The sequence below is a fragment of the Falco biarmicus genome, chromosome 1, assembly GCF_023638135.1.
Source record: "Falco biarmicus isolate bFalBia1 chromosome 1, bFalBia1.pri, whole genome shotgun sequence".
Taxonomy (NCBI): domain Eukaryota; kingdom Metazoa; phylum Chordata; class Aves; order Falconiformes; family Falconidae; genus Falco; species Falco biarmicus.
Window position 1 is genome coordinate 34,787,551 of NC_079288.1, and position 21,507 is coordinate 34,809,057.

A 21,507-nucleotide genomic window follows, 5' to 3' on the forward strand; every position below is an offset into this window, starting at 1 on the left:
CCTGGTGTGGGTGCCCAGGCCCCTGTGTGCGTCCCTAGTGTGGGTGCCCAGCCCTGGTGTGTGTCCCCAGTGTGGGTGCCCAGCACCAGTGTGGGTGCCCAGCTCCGGTGTGTGTCCCCAGTGTGGGTGCCCAGCACCAGTGTGGGTGCCCAGCTCCGGTGTGTGTCCCCAGTGTGGGTGCGTGTCCCCGGTGTGGGTGCCTGGCTCTGGTGTGTGTCCCTGGTGTGGGTGCCCAGCCCTGGTGTGGGTGCCCAGCCCCAGTATGGATGTCCAGTCCCCTATGTGTCCCCAGCGTGGGTGCCCAGGCCCCTGTGTGTGTCCCCGGTGTGGGTGCCCGGCCCCGGTGTGGGTGCCCGGCCCCAGTGCAGATGCCCAGTCCCCCACGCATGTCCCCGGTGAAGATGCCCGGCCCCGGTGTGGGTGCCCCCTCCTGCTACAGGTCCCTGATACGGATGCCCGGTCCCATACATGTCCCCAGTGCGCGTCCCCGGTCCCCGGTGCGTGTCCCCGGTGAAGATGCCCGGTCCACCACGCGTGTCCCCGGTGCGGATGCCCGGTCCCGGTGCGGGTGCCCGGTGCGGGTGCCCGCGCTGCCGTGCGCGCCGCCGCCGGTGCCCGTGGCTGCCTGGCGCTGGCGGAGCGCTGCCGCCGCCCGGCCCCGCGCCCGCCGCCGCCGCCGCCGCTGCTCCCGGTGCGGCTGCGGGTCCCGCTGCGGCTGCAGCTGCCGGAGGTAGCGGCGCGGGGCGCGGGCGATGCCGGGCGGTGGCGGCCATGGCGGGGCGGGGGGGTACCGGCTCCGGGGGGGCGGCGGCGGGACCGTGCACCGGGGGGGGGGCAGGCACCGTGCACCGGGGGGCTGGGGGTTACTATGCGCCGGGGACGGGGGGAACCGTCCACCGGGGGCTGCCGTGCACCAGGGGGGCTGGGGGCGGCCGTGCACGGGGGGTATCGCACACCGGGGGCTGGGGGCTGTTGGGCACGGGGGGAACCGGGCACCGGGGGCCAGGCCTGGACTTACCACCACCAGCCCACCCCCCCCCTCCCCTTACTCCACGAGCAGCCGGGCCTGGGGTGGGGGGGCTGGCATCGTGGCTTGTCCCCACAGCCCGGTCCCGTGGGGGGCGCCGGGGGGTTGGGGTTGGGGTGAGGGTCCCTCCAGTGCAGTGGAGCGCGGGGTCACGGCGGGTGCTGGCTGGGCGCGAGGGTGCACACGCGTGTGGAGGTGTGAGGGTGCGCGTGTACACGCCTGTGGCAGTCCGTGCCTGGGCATCCCCGGGGGGGCTGCGCTGTTGGGGGTCCCTCTGTCTGTCTGTCCATCTGGGTCCCACTGTCTGTCTGTGTCACCAGCTGTGTGTGTGCCCGTGCGTGCGTCTCTGTGTCAGTGTGTCTGTGTGTGCCGGGCCGTATCCGTGCCTCTGTCTGTCTACAGCAGCTGTGCAGCAAAACCTCCCCCTGGCCCCCCACCCACCCCCGTGGGGCTGGGGGCTGCTGTGGGTGGGTGAGGGCGCAGGCTGGGGAGCGGGGGGCCAGGGCGGATGGCCCAGGATCACCCCCAGCCTGATGCCTGCAGTGCAGATCATAAATCAGTGGCGGCTGGAGCGGGCTCCGGGGGGCTGCGGGGCTCCCCAGCACCCAGGCTGCCTGGGCAGGGAGAGATGGGGCTCCCCAGTCTTGCAGGGCCCCTGCCAGCCCCCCAGGGCTGTGAGCAGGGTCACCTGTCCCCCCCGTCCCCCTTGTCCCTGCTGTCACGTTGAAGGCCAGCAGCCGGCTGGGGCTGGCAAGCAGCCCACGCTACCAGGGCTGCGGGCACAGCAGCCTCGCCGCCCGCCAGCTCCACAGGGGTGATGGGGACAGTCCCCCAGCTGCCACCTACCTAGCAGTACCCGGGGTGACCAGTGCTGTGGCCCTGTTTTGCAGGTGACACCCCCCTCATTTGCCACTGGTGATGTGCTGGGTGGTGGGGACATCTGTGGAGCCATCGAGGACGTAGGCTGAGCAGCAGGACACAAAGAGGAAGAGGAGGAGGGGGTGTCCTGGGGACAGCACCGTGGCTGTGTGTCCCCAGCATCATCCACAGCCACCAGCTACCCATAAGCTGATGCAGACCAGGGGGATCCCGGTGGTTTTTTGGAGCCTGAGCCTTGCCAGCACTGTGGGGAGGAGGAGGAAGGGCCAAGGAAGACGTGCTGGGTGATGGATGGCCCCAGCCCAGCCTGGTGGCCCCAGGAGAGCGGGACCAGAAAGCCTGGGGACCTGGCTGGCAGCACCCACCTCTGCAGAGCCCCGCAGTGTTTCCTCTGCTGAGCTCGGGAGCCCACAGCTGGCAGGAGCCGGGAGAAGGATTTGGAAAGGCTCTGGGTGAGCCCCACATCCCTGTGCCAGGACATGGTGCGGGGCTAAGCCACCATCCCCCCAGTATGGCACGGCAGGGCTCAGGGGCCATGCTGGCCTCCAGTGGCCTGGGCTTCCCCCCCCAAAACCTGGCCCGTGTGGTGGTGTGGGAGTGGCTGAACGAGCATGGACGCTGGCGGCCCTACTCGGCCGCTGTCTGCCACCACATCGAGAACGTGCTGAAGGAGGATGCCCGTGGCAGCGTGGTGCTGGGCCAGGTCGATGTCCAGCTGGCACCCTACATCATTGACCTCCAGTCTATGCACCAGTTCCGGCAGGACACAGGTAAGGCGCTGGTGCTGAGCCGGTAACATCTACCGATCCATCCACCCATCCATCCTTCCATCCCTCTACCCATTCACCGTTCCTCCCTCCCTCCCTCCCAGTGTATCTCTACTTACTGGCCTGTCACTTCATTCCTGCATCCATCCATCCATCCATCCATCCATCCATCCACCCATCTGTCCCTCCACCCCAGTGCACACACCCTCCTCTCCATCCATCTGTCCCTCCTGTTCCTTCTGCCCTTCCCTCACCGTGCTGGGCTCTACTCCCCCCATGGACCCATCCCCACTTTCCCCTCTACCATGGACCCCTGCCTTGGAGGGATGTGTCCCAGAGTCCCTCCATCCCCTCTTACCCGCAGTGGGGTGCTGTGGTGGGGGGTGCGTCACTGATCACCTGTCTGCCCCACAAAGCTGCTCCATCTGAGGTCCCCAAGGAACTGGGGAGGCCCCAGTTTGGGCACTGGGAGCTGTGGTGGGTACTGGGCTGGATGCAGCCATGCAGCTGTGGCTGTTAGTACCTGCCTGCCAATGGCACTGTGCTGCGGCACACATCCAGGCCACATGTTCTCAGGGGAAATCAAAGCTGGTCCCGTGCCGGCACTGAGCCCAGACCCCATTAAATGTGTCCCCGTTGCAGTGTGACCCATTAAACTGGTGCATGCTGGCTGTGCCACGAGGGACTCACCAGTTCAGGTGCTCTCCTGGCTGTCCCTGCATCCCTGCCTGTCAGGAAGCATGGGCTGCCAAGGGCAGGGTCCGGTCCCAGGCCAGACAGAGCAGGCAGGGGACCTGCCACACACTGAGTGACACCCCCAGCCTCCCCTAGACTTGCCTGGGGACACACAGGGGCCACCTCAGAGAAAGATCCCCGTGGCCGTGCCTCCCCTGCCATCGATCCCAGTCACCAGCAATAGTGAATGACCCTGTGTGCAGATGTGGCTCCTGTGATGGGCTGGGGACTGAGATAGGGACCAAGCCAGGGACCTGCCACCCTGCCTCTGCCATCATGCCTGGCTCCAAATTGGTCTCCAGCTGGTCACAGACTTGGCAAGGGGCATCTTGGCACCTGCAGCCCTGAGTCAGCGAGACCCAGTAGGGTTGTGCCAGTGGCCATGCTGACTCAGGGCTGTGGGTGCCACAGAACAGCCTGGTTGTCCCCATGACAGCTCCTGGCAGCTTTGGCCAGGATCCGTTCAATGACAGCACCTGGCATTGCATTTCATGGCCATGGTCCGGGTGCTCCTGCGGAACACCTGCCCGTGGTGGGTTTGGGGGTGACATGTCTTTGCCAGGAGCAAAATGGCTCTTCCTGGGATGTCCCTGGGCACCATGGTCCCTGTGCCAGCAGTTTGGGGGCAGGGATGCTGAGAGAAGGACCTCACCATCCCCAGGGATGTCACAGGAGATGTGGCCATTGCTTTGGCTCCATCCTATAGATCATCCTCGACATGGTCGTCTCCATGTGCCCCATCCCTGTATCCACCTCCATGCATCATCTCTGCCCTTGGATGAGGCCTGGGGACAGCTGGGTTTGGAGGCTGTCACATATCTTTGGAGTCCTGTGGTGCTTGGGGACAGGAGGGTCCTTCAGGTTGAGGGCATTCGTGGTGCCCACTGTAGCATGGGGACACAGGGAGGGTGGGCAGGAGGTGGGGGGTGAGGGGGTGCTTGGTCTGCGCTGTGCCTAGGGAGGGAGAAGCCCAAGCCAAAATGACGACAGTGTGAAACAAGGTGACCCTGTTCCAAGCAGCGGGGACGTGTGTCCCCTCCCGGTGGCCCTGGGGATGCTGGCTCAGCCCTGTGGCTCTGGCACAGCTGGTGGCGGCGGCAGGGGCTGTAGGACTGGGGGCAGTTGGTGGCCCTTGGGGACCCAGAGCTGTGTGTGCCCACATGCATGGGCTGGGTGTCCTCCTCTCATCCTCCTCTGCTCTGCTCTGTGGCAGCGGGATGCGGGAAGTGGATGTGAGCGGGCAGCGGGATGTGGATGTGAGCGGGCAGTGGGATGCGGGATGCAGATGCAAGGACCAGTGGGATGTGGGATGCAGATGCAAGGACCGGTGGGTGCAGGACATGGATGTGAGCGGGATGCAGGATGTGGGCATGAGTGGGCAGCAGGATGGGGGATGTGGACACAAGGAAGCAAGCACAGATGTTAACACAAGTGGGATGCAGGGCATAGACGTGAGCGGGAGGTGTATGTGAGTGGGCAGTGGGATGTGGATGGGAGCTGGCAGTGGGATTTGGGATGGGGGCAGGAGCGGGCAGCAGGAATGAGCGGTTCTGCATAGGCTGCTGGAGCAGGGTGAGAAGCCTCCCTGCCTCCCTCCCGTGGGGCCCTCGGCAGAGCTGCCTCAGCACGAGCTGGCAGCTGGGGCCAGGCTCTGCTGCCTGATGCAGCTGATGATTAATGACCATTAATTAGCGTCGTTAATCGGGCTGGGCAAACGGTGCTGGCAAGGGGATAGAAAAGCACCAATGCACCGTGCCGCTGGGGGACTGCTGGGGCTGCGGCTCAAGGAAGGGGCTACGATGCTTCCCCCACACCATGGCGCTTCAGAGGCAGCTGTAGCATGCAACTCGGTCACAAACAAGCAGTGAGGGGACAGGATTTGGCCGTGCATGGGGGACAACGCCTTGCTCCTGTGACTGCCAGTGCTGGCCAGAGCAACAGCAGCTGTCAGGAAACCCCTCCTGACTGGGAAATGCTCCCTGCACCCCAGGGATGGTGAGGGGACCCTGGCCAGGGAGGGTGGGGATGGGCCTGGACCAGAGGGATGGAAAAAGGTGCTGGGGCCTGAGCAGCATCGCCCTTCCCATGGTGGCCAGGGCTGTGATCCTGACTGCTGGCAGCCCAGCCGGCAGCCAAGCTGGCTCTGCTGATGGAGGGTTGTTGAGCCTCACGAGTCTCCGGGGAAGGCGCAGCCCTGCAGACACGCTGATCGATCCATCGCACAGCGTGGCTGCCGTGGCTTGGCGGAGGGGAGGCAAGTTCTGCCTGTTGGAGTGTGGTGGCCATCACCCCTCCTGCACCCTGGGGTGCCTTGTGGAGGGCAGGTCTGGCTGCTTGTACACCAAGGTGCCTCTGCACCCCCATCCCTGCAGGGTGCCGGGCTGGGAACTGGACGCATGTGTGCAGTCATGGGTCCCTCTGCTGGCACCCCTGGGTGCTGGAGCCCTGTGGGTGCTCACCCCTCCCTGTCTCCCCAGGGACCATGCGCCCTGTACGGAGGAACTTCTACGACCCATCCTCAGCCCCAGGGAAGGGCATCGTGTGGGAGTGGGAGAACGACAACAGCTCCTGGACGCCCTACGACATGGACATCTGCATCACCATCCAGAACGCCTATGAGAAGCAGCACCCCTGGCTGGACCTCTCCTCCCTGGGCTTCTGCTACCTCATCTACTTCAGCAGCATGTCCCAAATGAACCGGCAAACCCAACGCAAGCGCCGGCTCCGGCGTCGTATGGACCTGGCATATCCCCTCACCATGGGCTCCATCCCCAAGTCGCAGTCGTGGCCAGTGGGCGCCAGCACGGGGACACCCTGCTCCTGCCCACAGTGCCTGCTGGTCAACAGCACCCGCGCCGCCTCCAACGCCATCCTGGCTTCCCAGCGCCGCAAGCTCTACCCGGGTGCCGTCCGTCAGAGCAGCACCTTTGCTGGGGCAGCTCTGTGGCCAGCAGGGACAGGGACGGCAGCGGTGGCAGGTGGCACGGCCAAGGGCGAGGGGCTGCGGGTGCCCAGTGGGGCGTTTGCCCCCAGCCAGAGTGTGCCCAGCGGGACGCCGCTGCCCGGGCTCAACAACCTCAACCGGCCTGGCACGCAGCGGGGGGCTGGACTCAGTGCCCGTGCCACTGTCCCCCCGGGGTAAGCTGGCTGGGGGCGAGTGGCCTGGGGAAGGGGGTGGCTGTGGTGTCACCGAGCTGCGTGGATGCCCGGTGAGGCAGGTGCAGGGATGGGCATGCGGAGCAGGGGGAAAGGGGAGGTGGAGGTGCCTTGTTCCCTGATGTCACCTTGCACAAGCAGCCCCAGCCTTTCTGGCACTGTGTCACCTGCAGCCCTAGGCTCCCCACCCTGGGGACATGGTGGCAGGAGGGACAGCCCCAGCAGCTGGCTTGTCCTAGATGGTCCCCTGGATCCCTGCCTCTGCAGAGGGGCTGTGGTGATCCGTGCAGTGTGCATGCCATGCTGTGCTGTGCCGTGCCATACTGTGCCGTGCCATAACATGCTGTGCCATGCCAGCTGGAGGAGATGGAGTGCCTGGTCCTAGGGGTCATCAGTCCCTGCTGGCCACTGTGGGGTGTATGGCCTTGGCTGGTGGCCCAGTGCCACCAGGCAGGTCTCTGGGGAGGACACAGTCACGGGGAGCTCAGCCCCACTATCCCTTACATGGATAGGTATAACTTGCCAGGGAGATGTGGGTGGGCGAGCAGACCCCTAGTGGGGTGTCCCAGTGGGTGTCCCTGCCCCAGCACCCCCATGCCCATGGCTGTACCCCTTGGTGGGTCATCCTGGTGACCCCTTGGGGCTCTCGACACCAGGCTGTCACCAGCTGAGGGGCAGGCAGGGCAAGCAGGAGCAGCCATGGCCCTCCATCCCACCTGCCAAGCAGGCTGTGATGGCACAGCTGGCAGCCTGCCGGTGTGGGAATGCCCTAGTGCCACTCACTTGGGTGGGAACCAGCCCGGATTCCCCCTCCAAAGTGTCTGGTCAGAGCCCCCCCAGAAGGGAGCAAGCACCACAGTCTGCTGCAAGCTGTCCCGGGGGATGAGGAGAGAGCCTGTCCCATCCCTCCCAGCTCCCTGCCATGGGGGCAGGATCTGGCCCTGGGGTGGGGATGTGGGGGCAGGCAGAGTGGCCCCAGCTGGGGCTGGGAGGTGGGGGGTGGGGGGGAAGGCAGGTTCACTGAGCCCCCGGCAGGTCCTGTCACGTTTCCTTCCCCTGTTGACGTGATGCTTTCGCTTCCGTGCCAGGCACGGGGCCAAGCAGTCCCAGTCCCCATCCCCATCACTGCACCCATCCCAGCACGTAGGTCCCATCCACGCATCCCCATGGACAGGTAGGAGGGAGCCAGGAAGACTCTGGCTGGGGGTTGGGCCCTCCACCACTGCTCCGGCCTTGGCTGTAGGTACAGGCAGCTTCAGGAATGGGAGGCCCCAGCTCGTGTGGTGCTGAGCACTGCCAAACTCATCACCATGAGGGTTGTGTGCGTGGAGGGCTTTCGGGATCAGGGAGGGGGATGACACTGCTGGGGGGGGGGGGCTTCTGTCCAGGCTGCTGAGCTGGGGCAGACCCCTGGGGCGGGAGAGCACTCGGGTGCTATGCAGTGCTCCTCTGCTGGGCTTTCTTGCTTGTCCTTCATCCCAGTGCGTGCCCCATTCCTTCCTTCTTCCCTTCCTTCCTTCCTTCCACCCATCCACCCATCATACACTTCCCCAGCCACACATCTGTCTGTCCATCCATTTATCCATCTCTCTGCCCCTCTCTACCTCCCTCCCTCTGTCCATCCCTCCCTTCCTTCCTCCCTCCCTCTGTCCATCCCTCCATCCATCCACCGCACCCGCGGGCACAGCCACATCCATACACACACCAGCACACAGCCCCCCAGCTCCCACCCACGCCTGGCTGCACCCTGCCAGCTGCACCCCCAGCCTTGCACACATGGGTGCCCACTTGGTGCTGTGCACACACGGGTGCACACCCAGCCACAGGTGCACACATGGGTGCACACACAGGATGTGCCCTGGGTCAGCGGGGGGTGAGCAGGCAGGCAGGCACCGTCATCGCCTCGGGGGTCTTGGGGCTGGCAGCCCTTGAAGGGTGGGGGTCCCCTTGGGGCATGGGAGTGATGGCCAGGGTGATGGGTGAGCAGGTGAGGTGCAGGTACCTACCGGGGATGTGGGACATGGGGCATCACCATCGGGACATCTTGAGGAGGCACCCACCCTGGGACAAGAAGGACGTGATGTGCCCAGTGCCATTGGGTCCCCAGGGGTGGACAACTGGACACTAGGTGACAGCCCCATGAGATGGGACAGCAACCCCCCAGGGCTGGCAAGGGGACACCCTGTCCTATGTCCCATGGGGAGGACGGTGCCCTGGAGACATGCCATGTGTGGAGGGGACAGTGACAGCCCTGACAACCTGGCTGACCCCCTTCCCCTCCCCTCTCCATGCAGGGTGCCAGCCCTCCCGGTCAAGAACCTGAATGGCACTGGCCCTGTCCATCCCGCCCTCGCAGGTAAGGGTGGTCCAGCCACTGGCCGGCTGTCACTGCAGGGTGACATCGTGAGGCTGGGGAGCAGAAGGGGCAGGGCACAGGGCTGAGGCATGGCTATGGCGGTGGGAAGAACGGGCGGACATCTGATGTACGGACAGACAGCACCTCTCCCCCCATGCAGGGATGACAGGCATCCTCATGTGTGCTGCTGGGCTGCCTGTCTGCCTGACCCGTGCTCCTAAGCCCATCCTGCACCCACCGCCCGTCAGCAAGAGTGACATCAAACCTGTGCCCGGTGTCAATGGCATCTGCAGGAAAACTAAAAAGAAGCATCTCAAAAAGAGTAAGGAGCCACCAGCGTCCCTGTGTGTCCCTGGCCATGCCAGCCCCTGCGGAGGAGAAACTGAGGCATGGGTGCTGCTGCTGCCCACAGGGGTGGGACCCTCAAGGGGTTTGCCCAAGGGTTTTGGGGTGATGCCCATGGGTCCTCCATGCCACATGCTAGCACCCCCTCCTCATGCTGTCCCCATCCTGGTGGCAGGGATGGCAGGAGGTTCAGGGCACAGCGGGCAGGCTCTGATGGCATCTTCCCCTCTGCCCATGGCAGGCAAGACCCCCGAGGACGTGGTGCGCCGCTACATCCAGAAGGTGAAGAACCCCCCGGACGAGGTGAGTGGGCATCCCTGGGCACTGCAGCTTGGGCATGCACTCGCCCCGGGGCCACTGGAGGTTTGCGGAGCTTTGGCATGGGGAGAGGCATGGGCAGGGGATGGGTAGACCCTGTGATGGGCAGGGAGCTGCGGGTGATGTCCCCATCCCACCTGGACACTGATGCCTGTCGACCTGTGCCTGGCAGGACTGCACTATCTGCATGGAGCGGCTGGTCACCTCCTCCGGCTATGAGGGCGTCCTCAGCCACAGGGGCATCAAGCCGGAGCTGGTGGGCAAGCTGGGCAAGTGTGGGCACATGTACCACCTCCTCTGCCTCCTGGCCATGTACAACAATGGCAACAAGGTGAGCCGTGATCCCCCTGGGAGGGACATTGGCGGGGACACCCTCGCCACGGTCACCCATCCCTGTGGGTGGGTGCTGTGGTGTAGGTGCCATCCCTGATGCTCACCCGGGTGCCCGCGCAGGATGGCAGCCTGCAGTGTCCCACCTGCAAGGCCATTTACGGGGAGAAGACGGGCACACAGCCCCCCGGGAAGATGGAGTTTCACCTCATCCCCCACTCCCTCCCGGGTTACACTGACTCCAAAACCATCCGGATTGTCTATGACATCCCCACCGGCATTCAGGTGAGGAACATGCACTCGCCACCCCTGGGACCCCTGCTGGGCTGGGTGCCCACACCCTGTGCCACCTGCTCACACCATTGTCGTCCCCCCCCCAGGGCCCAGAGCACCCCAATCCTGGCAAGAAGTTCACAGCACGTGGCTTCCCGCGGCACTGCTACCTGCCGGACAACGAGAAGGGCAGGAAGGTGAGAATCCCGGATGGCACCGGGGTGGGATGCGGTAGGAAGAGACAGGATGGGATGGAAAGAGATGGGATGGGATAGAATGGGAAGGGATAGACTGGGATGGGGTGGGAAAAGAAGGGATGGGATGGGGTGGGAAGAGAAAGGATGAGGTGGGAAGAGAAAGGATGGGGTGGGAAGAGATGGGATGGGATAAAATGGGAAAGGATGGGATGGCAAGGAACAGAGAGGATGAGGGTGGCACCACGGAGGGCTGGGGTGTGCCACAGTGAGGGCACTGTGCAGGCATCGTGCTGGGGCTGAATCCTGCACCCTGGGGTGCTGGGGGCCGTGCCAGGCGGGAGGAGGGCTAAGGGTGCAAGGTGGGTGAGCGATGGCCATGCCTGCCCATGCAGGTGCTGAAGCTGCTGATCGTGGCGTGGGACCGGCGGCTCATCTTCACCATCGGCACCTCCAACACCACGGGGGAGTCGGACACGGTGGTATGGAACGAGATCCACCATAAGACCGAGTTTGGGTCCAACCTGACAGGCCACGGCTACCCCGACCCCAACTACCTGGACAACGTCCTGGCCGAATTGCTGGCCCAGGGTGTCTCTGAAGCCACCCTGAAGGACTGAGGCAAGGGTGAGGGGCTCCCCACCATCCCCTCACCCCCCATGTCCCACCTGTGCCACTGCCGCCTGCACCGCTTCGCTGCTGATGCCGCAGCCCTGCTGGGTGGGCTCATCCCCCATCCTGGGCCACCCGGTGCCACGTGTCCCTGTGTCCCCCCCTGTCCTGGTTCGCCCCGCTCTTGTGGCGTTAGCATCGTGGGCTGGTGCTTGTCTTTTTCCACCCGTGGCCTCTTTGCGCGTCAGCCGCCCGTGCCACCCGTGCCACCCGCCGCTGCCCCACAGAGCCGCATCCAGCTGGTGCCATGTGTACATCTCTGTGTTACCAAATACACCCTGCGCCGGGCCAGTGTCCCCTTTGTGCCCCCACTTGGGTCCCTGCACCTCCCTCCTGGGGTGCTGGGTGGCATTGCTGCAGGATCAATCCTGCAGTGGGGTGTTGGTGAGGGTGGTTTCAGTCTCCCAATTGCTGCGGTTCAAGTGGTGGGTGCTAGGGGGGGTGTTGGGGCCCGGGGGGGGCTCGGGGGTGGCCCTGGGGCTCCATTGCGACGAGCAAAGATGTCGTGGGCGATGTCCAGGTCCCGCAGCACCGCCTGCAGCTGCCCTGTGATGGGCCCACCTGCGACCCCCAGCAGGGTCAGCACTGTGCCCAGCAGCCCCACTGCATTCCCCCTCAGCATCCACCCCAGCACCCCCCTGGCATCCATCCCCAGCACCCACCTGTGGTACCCGCTTGCCAGCCACCCACCCCCCAGCAACCCCCCCAGCACCCACCCCTGACAGGCACTCCCCGATCACCCCACTATGTCCCACCCTGTTCCCCCAGGCCTCCCCATCCCACCCGTCCCCCCATCCTGGCCCATCCCACTGCCCCCCACCCATGTGCCCCCCCAGTGCCCCACGGACACAGGCAGGCAACACTGTGTGTATGCGTGCGTGCGTGGGGGGTGTGCATGGGGGTGGTGGGTGTGTGGGGCTGGGGGGTGTTCATGGGGGGTGTGGGTGTACAGGGGGGGTGTGTGGCGGATGCTGGGGTGTACTCCAGGGGTGCTGCATGCGCCTGTGTGCATGCCACTGTATGTGGGGGGTGCGGGTGTACCCACGCATGCACCTGTCTGTGCACCAGTGCGCACCCGTGGGTGCATATCCAAGTGTGGGCCACGTTCAGGAGCGTGGGCATCAGCCAGACCTGTGTCCCTGTGTCCAGGTGTCCCTGTGTCCATGTGTCCCTATGGCTGTGTGTCCCTGTGTCCAGGTGTCCCTGTGGCCCTGTGTCCATGTGTCCCTTATGGCTGTGTGTCCCTGTGTCCAGGTGTCCCTGTGTCCATGTGTCCCTATGGCTGTGTGTCCCTGTGTCCAGGTGTCCCTGTGGCCCTGTGTCCATGTGTCCCTTATGGCTGTGTGTCCCTGTGTCCAGGTGTCCCTGTGGCCCTGTGTCCATGTGTCCCTTATGGCTGTGTGTCCCTGTGGCCATGTGTCCGGGTGTCCCTGTGACTGGGTGTCCCTGTGGCCTCGTGTCCGTGGCCATGTGTGTTTGCTGTCCCCTGGTGGAGGGAGCCAGCGGAGAGCACTGTCTGTGGGTAGGTGATGTGTGTGGGGATGTACAAGCGTGTACATGCGTGTGCAAGCGTGTGCAAGCACGTACATCGCCGTGTGCACATGCGGGTGTATATGTGTGTGCATTCATGAGCGAGTGTGTGCAACTGCATGCAGGTGTGTGCACGCATCTGCATGCGTGTGCAAGCGTGCACCAGTGTGTGCTTGCGTGTGCCCATGTGTGCCAGCCGCCCACCCAGGGACCACCCCCGACAGTACCCTGGGGTGCAGGGTCTCCATCACCCCCCTCAGCAGGGCTGCCCATACCTGCCTGCCCTGAGCAGGGGGGCTCGGACACTGCGCTGCCCTCGGGACCCTCAGCCCCTGCCGCCCTGCAGGAGAGTGACCCTCAGCACGCTCCCACCCTGCCCGCCAGCACCCAGGGGCCTGGGACCCTCGTGCCGTGGGCCAGCCCCCCTCGCCTCACCGCAGCCGGGCCCCCGCCTGCCGGAGGTGCCTGTAGAGGGTCTGCGCTGCTGCCGTGGGGTCCAGGGGGTCACTCCACTCGCTCAGCACCACGGTGCTGTGGGTCCGGCTGCACCCTGGCGCTGCCAAAGACAGCCACAGTGGGGGTACCAGGGGACCCCCACACCCCCTTTCCAGGGGACCCCCTGCCCCGGGCTGCCCACCAGCCTTACCGGTGCAGGTAGGCTGCAGGCAGCAGGTCCAGCGGCCAGCACGGAATGTGCCCGGGTGGCAGGTGGGCAGCATGGCCTCGTTGGTGCTGCTGGCCTGCCGCACTGCCCAGAGCCACTGCCACAGCTCCTGGGCGCTCTGCGGGGACAGGGAGGGAGGGTGGCACCCCGCTGGCACCCATGGGCACCCTGTGCTGGGCACTGCCAGTGGGAGGAGGAGGGTGGAGGTGGGCATAGGTGATGCTAACGGGGTCCTGGGTAGGGGTGGGCATCGGGGATGGTGGTGGGCACCAGGACCAGGTGACGGGGAGTGACATTTTGATGGCAAAGCTGCACAGGTAGGATCTGGTGGGGAGGTGGCACCGTGGGAGCCAGGGTACCCCAGTGACCCCAGTGCTAATAGAGCTGGTACCTCAGAGACTTCAGTACAGATATGGCTGGATACCCCACTGATCCTCCATGGATACCTCCATGACCCCAGTACAGTCAGGTTAGGCTACCCCCATTTCCCCAGTATAGCCAGGGCCCCGATAAGCCCTGGACATCAGTACAGTCAGGGCTGGGTACCCCAGTGTTCCCAGTACAGCTCGTGCCTGAGCATAGATGGATTTGGGACCAGGACCATTTCCATTGTCCCCATGGCTGCCAGGGAGGGGGCTCCCAGGGTGGGGGGGCACCCACCTTGCACTGGATATAGGTGGTGTGAAGCTGCCCAGCAGCATCCTGCGCCACGATCTGCATGACGTGAGGGTGCTGGAAGGTGCTCTCATCCACCAGCTCCACCGCCCGCATCTGTGGCACAGGGATGGAGCAACGCACCTGGGGACCCCAAAACACCATGTCTCACTGCACCCACATGTTGTCCCCCTGGGGCACCCCAGACAGGGTGGGGGTCGCAGGCACCCACCTGCCACTTGGGGGACTTGGAGTAGGTCAGGGCCTCGGTGCTGAGCCAGAAGTACCTCTTCTTGAAGGCGAAGTGGGGCAGCAGGGTGGCCCCCCCCGCCGTGCGGGTGTGCAGGTACCCCTCTTTGATGGTGGCCGAGGGACGGAAAAGTGCTGGTGGCACTGGCCCCTCACCCACTGTGGCCGTGGCACAGCCAGACAGGGAAGCAGCAGCATCACCCCAAGTGCCACCACCTCCCCCAGCTGGAGGATGCCCATCCCCAGCCATCCTGGCAGCATCCACATGGCAGTGAGTGCATCCCCCTCCCCGGGGATGCTCCCAGGATGTGGGGGACAGCAGCGATGATGCCATCCCCTGGTATCAGGTGCTGGCATAGCTGGACCCAGCACCAGTAGTGGCCCCCGTGTCCCCACTCACCCTCGGTGCTCTCCACTGTGACCAGGCTGTCCAGGAAGGCTTTGACACGGGTGACACCGGGCAGCAGGATGGCATGCAGCGGGGCCATCCATGGCTCCTTGCCCTGCCCCAGCTGCAGCCCCAGGTTGCCAATGCTCTGCAGCGCCTGACCCGTGCAGGGAAGAGCTCACAGTGCTGTACCCCCCTGGCATGGAAGGCTGCTCCCCTGAACCCCTCCGGCTGCTCCCCTGAACCCCGTGGGCTTGGGAATTGGGGAGGAAAGTGGAAAAGTGGAGCAGCTGGTGGGTGATGGGGCATAACTGCTGCCCCAGGTTGGCTCCTGTGCTGTGCCCGGCAGGTGGTGGCATGGCCTGGTGATGGGCAGGGCTGGCCTCAAGCAGCATGGGAAGGAGCCAGCCTGTGGCACGTGGCATGGTGACAGGAGTGGCTCTACCTTTTTTGGGGTCCCCATCATTCCTTGTGGTCCCCATCCATCTCCTGGGTTCTTGTCTCGTCTCTGGAGTCTCCATCCTTCTCCTGGGTCCCCATCCCTCCCTGGGCTCCCCAGCCCTCCTTGAGTTCCTCATTCCCCCCCAGGGTCCCCATCCCTTCTCAAGGTCCCCGTCCCTCCATGGTGCCCCCATTCTTCCCCAGGTCCCCATCCCTCCCTGGGATCCCTGTCCCTCTCCAGGTTCCCTGCACCTTGGCAAGCAGTAGGAGCGTGCGGCCAGTGCGAGGGTCTGCGTGCTGCTCCCGGAGGCTGAAGAGCTTTGGGGTGAGGACAGCAGGAGCAAAGAAGCGGAGGAAGAGGAACCCACTGATGGAGAAGTACTGCACCTCCTGGCCGGGGACAAGGACAGCTCAGGGTGGTGGTCCCAGCAGCGTGCAGACCCCCAGTGCTGGCCCTGCCGCATGCCCCACCTCATGCTGTGCCAAGGGGAACCGCTCCTCCACGCGCCTGCGGAGCTGCTTGAAGGCCACCCTCATGAGGAGGGGACATTTCTCCACCGAGCCCACAATGGCATCAACGATGTCCCCCAGGTAGCCCTTCAGCAGCTCCAGGCTGCTCTCTCGCACCTGCACCTCCGAAAGGGACCCCTTGAGTGAGATCCTCCTGCAGGGATACCACCAGGTCAGGGGCCACCCAATACCCAGGAATGGGCCACCCTTGTTGGCCAAAAGCCATCAAGATGACCCACAGGTTCAACAGCAATAGGTGACCCCCTCCTGCAGGGGACATGGGGATGGAGATGGCTTGGATGTGCCAGGTGCCATGTCCCCCCAAGCCACCCCCCCGCACTCACCTGCTGCGGCTCAGGTCCATCTTGCCAGGGTCCAGCTCCACATACTTCTTCTCCTCAAAGATACGGTTCACCACAGGCTTCAGGACCTCGTGCAGGTAGGGCAGCCCCACCACCTGCAAGGGATGGAAGTCACCATTTGCATCTCTAGACTGTTCATAGATTCCCTGCTGGGACACAACCCAGCTCTGTGCCCTGGTGCCATCACAGGGGGATGCAGCAGGGACCTAGCCGGTGTCCCCTCCCCTGCTCACCTTCATGAACTGCTCCATGGACTTGGAGGCCAGTGAGTTGGAGCGGAAGAGGGTGTTGGGGTCCGCTGGAAGAGCACAGAGTCCATGGAGAGGTGGGCACAGGGTGATGCCCCAGCTGTCCCTGGTGCATCCAACCCTGGGGACATGTGGCACCTGTCCTGCCTCCCCCTTGGTGGCCCCACTTTTCTCCCCATGGGGGCCTGGAGGGACCCTGGCAGCCCAGTTTCCTGGCTGAGGGATGCAGGTGGTGCCCCTGGCCCTGGCACTTACTAGTCCTGGCCAGCTCACGGGTGGTGAGATAGTCCAGGAGGGGCACAGCCAGCCCCTGCCCCAAGAAGATCTTCACCAGCTTGGTAGCCACATCCTGGCGGCTCTCCCCTGAGGTCACCTCCTCCAGGATGGTCAGGGCTGTGCTGGCAGGGTGCTGTAGGGAAGGCATGGTGAGGCCCCCGCACCTGGGTGATCCTCAGCCAGCCCTGCGTGTCGCCCCATCCCGCAGCACCCACCTGGCCAGGGCAGAGGATGGGCTCAGTGAGGAGTTGGATGAGGGGCTGGTAGTAGTGGGGGGGCAGGACCCTGTCCTCCACCAGCCGCACCGCCAGCCGTAGGGTGCCCAGCTGCTGCCTACAATGACATGGGGGGGCTCAGCCGGATCCAGCACCCTGGCTCCTTCCCAGCCGGAATGGAGGAACCACCCTGGGGAGCTGCTCATGCACTCACCTGTGGTCCTCAGTGGTGCTGGGGAAGGGCAGGAGCTGGAACCAGCCTTTGGTGGGGCCTGTGCAGATGGTGTCCAAGGGGAACTCGACCTGGGGGGCAGGAGGCAGGGTCTGAGCACAGGGGAGGCATGCACCAGCACCCTCCTTGGGGGAGAGCCCAGGACACGCAGTGGGTCTGGATGTGGCACTGCCCCAGGCTCAGTGGGTGCACATGCCCCTGCCCCCACCACTGTGGGTCGTGACCCATAGTCACCTGGACCCCAAGCACGGGGAGGTAATAGGGGTGCAGAGGTGCCTCCAGGACCCTGCCCCACACCAGTGTGCCCCGAGGTCCTCACCTGTCCCAAGAAGTCATTCTTGCCCACGATGTCCCAGTCCCACACCTCCACGCTCAGCACAGCTTCCCCTGGCTCACCCTCTGCCAGCTCGAACTCGAGTACCTCGTCCCAGTGTGGGAAACGGGTTTTCTTAATCACCTGCTGGGAACAGGGACCAGTGACCATGGGGGGGGGACGAGGTGCCCAAGCCTCTGGGTCCCAGCACCCAGCACGCCTCTGGGTCCCAGCACCCAGCACCCTGACTCACGGCTGTCTCCAATGTACGCCCACAGCACGACACGCGGGCAAAGGGGTCCGAGGTGCCCGAGAGGTCCCGGGGGGCCAGGTCCCTGTGGGGAGGTGGGGGTCAGCAAGGGTGCAGTGGGCAGGGGGCCCATCTCCGCCAGCATGGTCCCTGCACCCCCAAGCCCCCCTTCTCCCCCAGCTCACCTGGGCACACTGGCCACCCTTGGGGCAGCCAGCAGATGCCAGGGGGCTGCTGCTGAGAGTGGGTCCCCATTCCTCAGCACTCCTGCCCCAAACCCTTTCCTCCTGTGGTCCCTGGGAGCCAAATGGCACAGCGGGAGGGGGCTCTGCTGTCCCTCCTGGCTGTCCCCATGGCCATCCTGTTTCCTTGGTATCTGCTTCAGTTGCCATGGCAGCGGGATGCTGCCTCTGCTGCCTGCTCCACTGCCAGCAGCCTGCCGTCTGGCGTGTGTGTGGGCACATGTGCACACACATGCAGACACACATGCACACACATCAGGGTGAAGCAGCGGGGCAGCCTGGGGGGTGCCTCAGTTTCCCCCGGTTTTGAAGCCAAAGGGGAGAAACCTGGTGCCAGAGTGGGCTGGTCTGATGGAGACTGACACCAGGTAGCCCATGGCCCTCTGGGCCACCCAGCTCTGCCCCTTGTCCCCCTGGGCAGTGTCCAAGGCAGTGCATCCCCCACTGAGACCCCATGGCATCATCACAGGCGGGTTGGCAACATTGATGTCCCCAAACAGGACACAGCAAGGGCCCTTCCTGGTGCCAAGAGGGGAGGACGAGCCCTGTGCCACCCTTGTGCCCATCCCCTCCCCTCCTCCCACTGCCCAGACCCCATCAAGCAAAAATAAGACCCCAGTGTTGTTGCACCCTCATTGTGCCCCACCAGTCCCCCTACCTGGCCTCAATGAGGTGGCAGCGCAGCACCCGTGGGTGGCCCTGCTCAGGGACCTGCAGCTCCAGGTGGATCTCACCCTGCACTTCCTCGTCAGGGTCCACGGGCACCAGGCTGAGCCAGCTGTCAATGCCTGCCAAGGGGAATAAGGTGGGTGCCCCGTGATGCCAGAACCGACCCCACTGCCTTCCACCCAGCCCCACTCTCTGCCCCCCACTCACCCCGCGGCTCAGCTGAGATCTGCTGGCGGCTGAGCGAGACCTTGCCGATAACATCATCCTGCCTGCGAGGGCAGAGGCGCAGCATGCATTGAGGCCACCAGTGCCACCCCTCCAGGGGCTCACTGGTGCCCACCCACACCCCCATTTGTCCCCCCTACCCAATGGTGTCTTCATCCAGCACGTAGACAGTGAGGCTGTGGAAGCCACGGGGCAGGTGCAGGGTGTATTCCTCGCCCCAAAAAGGGTTCAGGTTCTTCCACACCGTGGCCGTCCTGCCAGTGATGGGAGAGGTGGTTGCACCCATGGGGACAGCACCCGTCCCTATGCATCCCCTCGCTGGGGTGGCATGGTGTCCCCCATACCTGGCTACCACCTCGTTGTCCACCTTGACCACGCAGTAGGGGTCGCTGGAGCCGGACCTGGGCAGGGGATGTGGGTTCAAGGGGTCAGTGCCCAACCTAGGCATCCCACCCATCCCTGGGGGCTGCTGCTGGGGGGGCTCAGGGGGCCCAGTCCCAGCATCACTTCAAACCCCACTAGTGAAGCACCGACTCAGGGGGTGAGATGAGTCTCAGCCCATCCCCACAGCTGACACCTGGATAGGGGACAATACCTTTTCCCCGTGCTCCTTGAGCTGGGGGACCTGTTGTGGGCCACCATGAGCCGTTGCCCTTTGTTCCCATGCCCCCCACCCATGGGTACCTCTGTCTCTCCAGCAGCACAGCTGAGGCAGAGTTTCTGTGGCAGCTCATAATGTCAGGGTGACACCCAGCTGGCCCAGGGCCCATCCTGGGCTTAACCCCTTCTGTGCGGGAGGATGGGATGGAGGGGACAAGGGTGGGATCCACCTGCTGCCTGCAAAGCCCCTTCCCCACTTGTTTATGGCAGCTGGACCAGTACCGAGGGGTGCCAGCCCCAGGGCGGCAGCATGGCCGGGGCGATGCTGGAACCCCAAATCCCCAGCTGCTGGAGGCAGGGGATGGTACGAGGTGCTTCAGTAAGAAGCCAGATCCAAAGTGGAGCAAGGGAGGTGACTCCAGCCTCCGTGCCAGCCATGGGCTGGGGGACAGGAAGGTGTCGGCTGCGGCTGGTGGGCACAGCAGGCGATGTGGCACGCTGGCTAAGGAATGGCTTTGTTAGTCCCCAGGGCTATCTCAGCGCCAGCCAGCAGAGCAAAGCCCATGGCCCGGCTGGTCTGGCAGGGACGGGCAGGCAAACCTTGGCACCACGCTGTGGGTCTGACAGCACCCAACCCCTCCAGAGCCCGGCCACGAGTGAGTCACCCTGAGCCGGGATGGCCCCAAGCTGGGTTTGGGGGGCTGGGAATGGTGCTGGGCACCTCATCCTTGTGCTGGTGGGTCTGGATCACCCTGCTGTGCCCAGACCCCCCGAGTAGGGCACCCAGCACAGGGTCATGACCCCTTACTGGGTGAGGAAACTGAGGCAAGGAGGCCCCGCTGCCCACAGCTGCTCCCGGCTGCCCTGCCCTGGGAGCGGCCAGCGGTGCCAGGCTGGCACATCCGGAGGAGCCCTTGGCTGCCAGCTCTGCTGAGGCATAGCCATGGGGCAGGAGCAGGCAGAGGGTCTCCTGCCCCCTCGTCTTCTCAGCACCCCCCCTCTCCCAAAGAGCACGGATGGCCAACAGGTTTGTGGGGGTGCAGGGGGCAGTGTCCCCCCAGTCCTACGCCTAGCCCTGGGGGGATACCCTGTGCCCACCCTGCTGGGGGGCAGCAAAGGGATGCTCAAGTGGTTGGGGGGCTCATACACCTCTGGTGGGGAAGGGGAAGGGGAAAGCTGAGGGGGCTGGCAGTCCCCTGCCACCCACAGACCCCCCCTTTGGAGCCATGGGTCCCTGCTAGCATGGGTGCAACCAGGGACCCCCAAAACTGTACCGAGAGCAGAGCACCCAGAGCTCCCAGCACGCCCCCGCCACATCTCCCAGGGTCAGGGGCTGGGGGAAACTGGGGGACCGAGACCCCCCCTGAGCCACTCACACGTCCTTGGCAGGCAGGTCCTTCCCCTCCACCACCCGGCAGTGCAGTAAGGTGGTTTTGGCCATGCCGGCGAACTTCGGACAGGCACCTAGGAGTCCATGGGGGGCCACAACGGGTGCCCCCGGGGTGCCCTGAGCTCCCCCCGCCGCCGGTGGGGCTGCCAGCACCGGCCTCCTCCTCCTCCTCCACTGCTTCTCGTCGTCGCTTCTTCCTTTTTCCTCTTCTCGGTTGTTTTTCTCGCTGCTTCGCTCCCCACCTGCGCCGGAGCAGCGGGCGAGAGCAAGTGAGCCGGAGCGCGCAGGGATGCGGCGGTGGGCGAGCTCGGGTGGGCTGGCCTTGTGCCCACCGGCCCACCGGCACCGTGCTGGCAGCCACAGGTTGCCACTCACCGGGAACTGACTGTGGGGGTCCCCCTGTGTACCAAGAACTGCCAGCGTGGGCAAAGCCCCCCCCCCACTAGCGATGGGGAAACTGAGGCACAGGACCATTGCAGGCTGTTGGCTCCGGGGGGGGGTGGGGTGGGGTTCGGGGGGCAGCTTCTGTCCTATCATGCTGAGTGGCACAAGAAACTGTCCCCAGGCTGGGGGGCTCTGCCTGTACCCCAAAGCGGCGGTGGGTGCCATGGGGAGCCTGGGGTGAGATTTGGCCTTGGGGTGGGCAGAGGTGAAGGAAGCAGCCTGCCTGGGGGGCTGCTGGCACAGTGGTGCCCAAGACCCCCACGGGACCTTGCCCCCACCTGGGGTGCCTCTGGGTGAGCTGGATCAGGGAGACTCCAGCAGATCCCAGGGTGCCTGCAGGTGCAGCACTGCAACGCCCCCCCAGTTCCCCCCGCCCCCCGGCTTCTCTGCACTGGGACCCTGAGCCAGGGGGGGACAGAGGGGGATGCGGTCCCCCCGGTCCCCACTGCACTGCTGGTGTGCAGCCCTCCCACTGCCAGGCATAGCAGGAGGCACTGGGGGGGCTGGAGGGTTGGTGAATTGGGGGGGTGCGGGGTGGGCTGGCCAGATGTCT

At 65.0% G+C, this 21,507-nt stretch overlaps 2 protein-coding genes across 2 annotated transcripts; one reads left to right on the forward strand and one right to left on the reverse strand.

The window, feature by feature from the left end:
• Positions 1-638: 638 nt before the first annotated feature.
• Positions 639-11,348, forward strand: DTX1 (deltex E3 ubiquitin ligase 1). Its single transcript, XM_056326551.1, has 10 exons — positions 639-730; positions 1,918-2,676; positions 5,886-6,546; positions 8,859-8,920; positions 9,081-9,242; positions 9,507-9,568; positions 9,756-9,914; positions 10,037-10,198; positions 10,294-10,383; positions 10,776-11,348. Exons 2-10 carry the CDS (start codon positions 2,418-2,420, stop codon positions 10,998-11,000), a joined length of 1,842 nt encoding a protein of 613 aa, XP_056182526.1. The 5' UTR covers positions 639-730; positions 1,918-2,417; the 3' UTR covers positions 11,001-11,348.
• Positions 11,298-20,998, reverse strand: RASAL1 (RAS protein activator like 1). The gene is made up of 21 exons (XM_056326550.1): positions 20,497-20,998; positions 18,865-18,921; positions 18,661-18,774; positions 18,503-18,564; positions 18,285-18,414; positions 17,388-17,469; positions 17,141-17,278; positions 16,804-16,892; positions 16,590-16,707; positions 16,354-16,507; positions 16,084-16,148; positions 15,833-15,945; positions 15,450-15,642; positions 15,231-15,368; positions 14,550-14,694; positions 14,133-14,308; positions 13,907-14,044; positions 13,229-13,364; positions 13,018-13,138; positions 12,858-12,922; positions 11,298-11,613 (listed from the first exon to the last, which is right to left on the reverse strand). The coding sequence occupies exons 1-21, from the start codon at positions 20,982-20,984 to the stop codon at positions 11,471-11,473; spliced, it is 2,865 nt and encodes a 954-aa protein (XP_056182525.1). The 5' UTR covers positions 20,985-20,998; the 3' UTR covers positions 11,298-11,470.
• Positions 20,999-21,507: the final 509 nt, after the last annotated feature.